The following is a 5116-nucleotide window of genomic DNA, read 5'->3' as shown; positions in this document are numbered from 1 at the left end:
AAAAAGCTCCTAGCGCCAAATCTAGAGACTTTTTTCTGCTACTGGAGACTTTGGAGATAACATCTAAAAGCAGCGAACTCTGCTCTCCAGAGCGAGTAGATTGGTAACCCCGCCTCCTGCTCTCCTCTATCAATGGTTTAAAGCTCTTACTAATGTCGCTCAAGGTTAGAAAATAATTCATAAAACCATTTTTATAAAAATGAACTGGTGCTTTATTAAATTCTCCCTCTTTCTGCTCCTCCTGTCTCTGCTGCACCGCGTTCTACTTCTTTTCATCGGTTGGCAAAAACTAATGGTGACTTACTGACAATAACTGGCATGACGTGTGGAACTAAACGGCTGAATTAGATGTATTTCTTACTTACTTTAAAAGCTAATACTCTTAAAATTCCCACAAGTTTTCCCTTCCTGCTATCTTTCTGCACTGCTTTGACAGACCAAATCATTTTAAAAAATCAAGCCAGCACCATTGCAGCCACACAAAATTCTGCAGGCACCTGTTAGGGCAGCTCAGTGACAGCACTGGGGGCTATTTCATAATTTGGATATTAAAAAAAATATAATTTTGACTAATTCAAATGAACTGAAATCACGTGATTATGATTCTTATGGAAGCGTGTTGCATTCAAGCAACGAAAAAAAATCAGACAGCTTATCTCGCGATTACGAGATCTTTTCTCGTAATTATGAGATGAGCTGTCTGATTTTTTTTCTTTAATAGATGCAATATTCTTAGGTAAATTCTGGATGCGACACTTTAAATGACAAATCAGACGACGTCATTTTGAGAAATCTGAAAATGTTCTTTGATTCTCCAAAATGTGATTAAAGATATCTTGAATTTCAGATATCTTAAAGACATCATTAAGGACAGTCAAAATGTAGTAAATAATGGTTGTCTGTTCTATTAACATTTCTCTATCTGGAGAATGGATCTGTTTTATGTGTTCTCATTTCACAGGGCCCCCGGCCTGTCTCTGCCTAGGGCCCCAAATTTCCTAATTCTGCCCCTGTCCGGACCTTTCTGATCCATTCTAGACTTGGACCTGAGGTTCTACGGGCTTCCTAAGGGTCCCTTCCCCCCCACAGGCGATGAGTGTGTCCGCCTGAACCCATAATAGACAATAATTAATACATCTTTTCTTTATTACATCTCTACTGTCAACATGTGTCTGTTAGCTTTTAACGGATCTGTGTTGTATAGATAGTTGTATTTTATGGTTATACCAGGATATATTGCACTGTGGGGACCCACCGGTCCCTGTTGGTTCTGTTCTTGGGTTGGACTCAGGTTTAGGACTAAGTTTAATTAGTTTCAGGCTGTAAAATGGATGGAAGTCAAAGCAAAGTCCCCGTAAGTATAGAAGAACACAGAATTTGGGTCAGAGGTCATCGTCCTGCTCTCCTCCAATCACAGCCTTCACAGCGGCACTGATGGAGATCCTGCTAGAGAAGGTCCGGTCCTGCCAGAGAAGGTCCGGTCCTGCCGGAGAAGGTCCGGTCCTGCCAGAGAAGGTCCAGTCCTGCCAGAGAAGGTCCGGTCCTGCTAGAGAAGGTCCGGTCCTGCCCCATCACACCTCCCCCATCAGGACCTGCTTCCTCTGAAGCAGCTTCAGACTGTTCAGCTAATTTCTAAACTGTCCTTGAATGCATCACAGAGTCTTCTGTTCTACTGGGAGCTTTTCTAACAGGATCTGTCTGATGTTTAACCCGACCTGGTCCAGAACTCTATCGGACCTCCAGAACCTCCCGATCCAAAACACTTCCCAGGAATCAAGCTGGCTCTGTCAGACTGTTGGGAGTTTGGGGTTTAAAAAGAAGAGAAGCTGCAGAGCAGATTAGAGGTCGTTCTGCTGCTTGGCCCTGTGATGTCACTTCCTGGCTGGTTGCCATGGCAGCAGAGGGAAGGTGTCCCCGTTTTTAACCAGCGCTGCCAGCATGAGAGAGAGAGAGAGAGAGAGAGGCAGCAGCATCACGGCTGTCTGACCTCAGTCTGAGCGCTGCCTGTTTGGGACCGTTCACACAGAACTGACCCGGTTCTGGTGCTGTAACGGACCGACCCGGAACCAGACGGAAACAGTCACTCTTCCTCTATCTGAATCAGCCCTGATGTGCTGTAGCTGTGGTTCTGAGACGGTTCTGAATGGGTCTGTGCTGGTTCTGAATGGGTCTGTGCTGGTTCTGAAAGATTCTGAGTGGTTCTGGACTGGTTCTGAATGGGACTGGGAGGGTTCTGAGTGGTTCTGGACTGGTTCTGAAAGGTTCTGAGTGGTTCTGGACTGGTTCTGAACAGGTCTGGGAGGGTTCTGAGTGGGTCTGGACTGGTTCTGAAAGGTTCTGAGGGGTTCTGGACTGGTTCTGAACAGGTCTGGGAGGGTTCTGAGTTGTTCTGGACTGGTTCTGAATGGGTCTGGTAGGGTTCTGAGTGGGTCTGGACTGGTTCTGAAAGGTTCTGAGTGGGTCTGGACTGGTTCTGAACAGGTCTGGGAGGGTTCTCAGTGGGTCTGGACTGGTTCTGAAAGGTTCTGAGTGGTTCTGGACTGGTTCTGAGTGGGTCTGGGAGGGTTCTGGAAGGTTCTTATTGGTTCTGGTGGTCTCAATGGTACTGATCCAAAATCGCCTCTGACTCGTTAATCTTCTCAGATCATCTCCATCTTCAGCCCCAGTGCATCATGGGATCTGCAGTCTTCTCCATCCTTCTTCTCTGCCTCGGGACGTCACTGTGTGCTGCTGTGGGCGTGGCCGGTCCAGGTAGATGAGAGCTCAGCGTTTGTTGGTGGTGAGGTGCATTGTGGGTAACCTCTGTGTGTCCTGTAGGGGGCGCCGTGTCGTGCCCGCTGCAGTGCGTGTGTGAGACCCGACCCTGGTACACCTCTCAGTCCGTGTACCACCAGGCCCGGACGGTGGACTGCAACGAGCTCCACCTGGACAGAGTTCCAGCCAACATCTCCACAGACACTCAGGTGATTCTGGCTCCACCCGGATCCAGACGGAGACCCGTTTGGAGGCCGTTTCTAACGTCTCTGTGAACCTGTGTGTGGTCCAGGTCCTGCTGCTGCAGAGCAACAACATCTCCTCCATCAGCACAGAGCTGCAGAACATGAGGAACCTGACGGAACTGGACCTGTCCCAGAACCACTTCTCTCAGGTAAAACCAGACCCTGATCTGAAGCTGTGCTTCCTGTCGGCTCCACGCTCACACGGTTTGTGGCTCTGCTCAGGTGAGCTCCATGGGCCTCTCCTCTCTGGTCCACCTGGTCACCTTGTACGTGGAGGAGAACCACATCCAGGAGCTGGAGGACTTTGGTCTGAAGAACCTCACCAGCCTGGAGGAGCTCTACATCAACCACAACCACATCTCCTCCATTGGACCCAAAGCCTTCGATGGTCTCACCAACCTGCTCAGGTACCCCCACCCACCAGAGACGAGCGCGTCTCGAACTGGAGTTCCTGAAACAGAGGAACCATCTTGGAAAGTTCTAACGGGTTCTTTTATGGTTCTTCCTCCCTCAGGCTTCACCTGAACTCCAACCGGCTGGTGGCCATCGACAGCCGCTGGTTCGAGTCCCTGCCCTCCCTGGAGATCCTGATGATCGGCGAGAATCCCATCCTCGGTCTGGAGGAGAAGAACTTCCTGCCTCTGTCTCGCCTCCATAGCCTGGTTCTGGCCCGAATGGGTCTGGTTTCTGTCCCGTCGGCTGCCTTCGTCGGGCTCGACTACCTGGAGAGCCTCTCCTTCTTTGACAACAAGCTACGGTGGGTAGACGTAGATAAAGAGCAGACGCCTCGCTGCTCGGCATTACCTGTTGGTTCTGTTGGGCTGTACGGCTGCCATATTGGGAAGGTCACCTACTTCCCTTAGTGTAAACCTTTTTGACCAGTGCAGCATCAGAATAACTCGCCGAACACTAAAGTTCAGCTACACATCAGAACATATGGCGCAGGTTTATTTAAATATTTCTAATAAAGTTTAAATGTAAACATATTCTGATAGATCTATATGTATTTTGCAAAACAAAACCTGTTTTTTCTAATTGGTTAATATCTATCAAAGCACGTTTATAAGAACACATAGATCAAGTGAAATAGATATATTACAGAGGAGTATAAATGATAAAATAGTGACTAGAAATAAATAATTTAAATGTATAAGCTGTGTAATCACACAAAAGTATAAACATAAAGTCTCCATCTTTATAGCTAGCTAGAGATCATTTACGGTATGTCTCATCACATATCTGCCCAAAGCTGATTTATTAGAAATTGAAATTGAACTTTATGGAGAAATTAACTCTGCATTTTAACCCTTAAAGTCGTAGGGAATCATCTGGGTTAAACATGTATATAAATGTACTTTTTATTAGACTATATGGTCCCCAAATTTAGAAAATTTCTATTTAAAAAAAAAATCCTGTCTTAAAATCTGTTTTTCTTCGTTATCTTCTTCAGGCCAGTTAGTTCTACGTCAGCCTGAACACCTAAATTCGGCCAATCATATATCAACGGTCATCTGTCAATCAAATCTTTTTGGTCATAGCATCTTGATTCATACGTCGCAGCTAAAATACGCAACGGTTGGAACCGCCGTTTCCCTACGACTTTAAGAAATGGGTGCCATACAGTTAGTCCAAATGGACTTGCCATATAATGACGTCATAAAAAAGGGCGGAGCCATGAGCAGATCTGGTACCAGCCCAAGGTCTCTTTGCTGTTGCCACTGATTCTGAACCTGGACTTTCCTCCAGAGAACTTATGGTCATATTGATGATAACTGGAATATAAGTCACTTTGGTTAAAAGTCTCTACTAAAGGCATAAACATAAGTAAACATAAACAAGATAGCGGCCATATTTGATGCTGCCCAGCAGCCAGTTCATCTGAGCCTGTTTTCTCGATGTTTCTGATGTTTCTGCAGGTCCGTACCTCGGGACGCCCTCAGTGAGCTTCCCAACCTCAAGTTCTTGGACCTGAGCAGGAATCCAATCAGCCGGATCCAACGAGGGGATTTTGAAAACCTTCAGCACCTGGAGGAGCTCAGGTTAGGCTCAGAACCAAACAAGTGTCATTGATTCTTAAAGGTACAGTAGTAGCCGTTCAAAATGGCCCCACTTTCCTT

The 5116-nt window shown here is 46.6% G+C and overlaps 1 protein-coding gene across 1 annotated transcript in view; it reads left to right on the top strand.

Annotated features, from left to right (window-relative positions):
• LOC107097009 (leucine-rich repeat neuronal protein 3-like) overlaps window positions 1-5116 on the top strand; it is a 16483-nt gene that overhangs the window by 2520 nt on the left and 8847 nt on the right. The window contains exons 2-7 of the mRNA XM_015393962.1: window positions 2644-2751; window positions 2818-2963; window positions 3047-3148; window positions 3222-3406; window positions 3514-3756; window positions 4916-5038. Of these exons, the coding sequence (XP_015249448.1) occupies window positions 2644-2751; window positions 2818-2963; window positions 3047-3148; window positions 3222-3406; window positions 3514-3756; window positions 4916-5038 (907 nt within the window). The remainder of the gene's footprint in view (window positions 1-2643; window positions 2752-2817; window positions 2964-3046; window positions 3149-3221; window positions 3407-3513; window positions 3757-4915; window positions 5039-5116) is intronic.

Source organism: Cyprinodon variegatus, unplaced genomic scaffold (genome assembly GCF_000732505.1).
Source record: "Cyprinodon variegatus isolate N-32 unplaced genomic scaffold, C_variegatus-1.0 Scaffold665, whole genome shotgun sequence".
NCBI classification, from domain to species: domain Eukaryota; kingdom Metazoa; phylum Chordata; class Actinopteri; order Cyprinodontiformes; family Cyprinodontidae; genus Cyprinodon; species Cyprinodon variegatus.
This window is presented reverse-complemented; position numbering and strand designations above follow the sequence as displayed.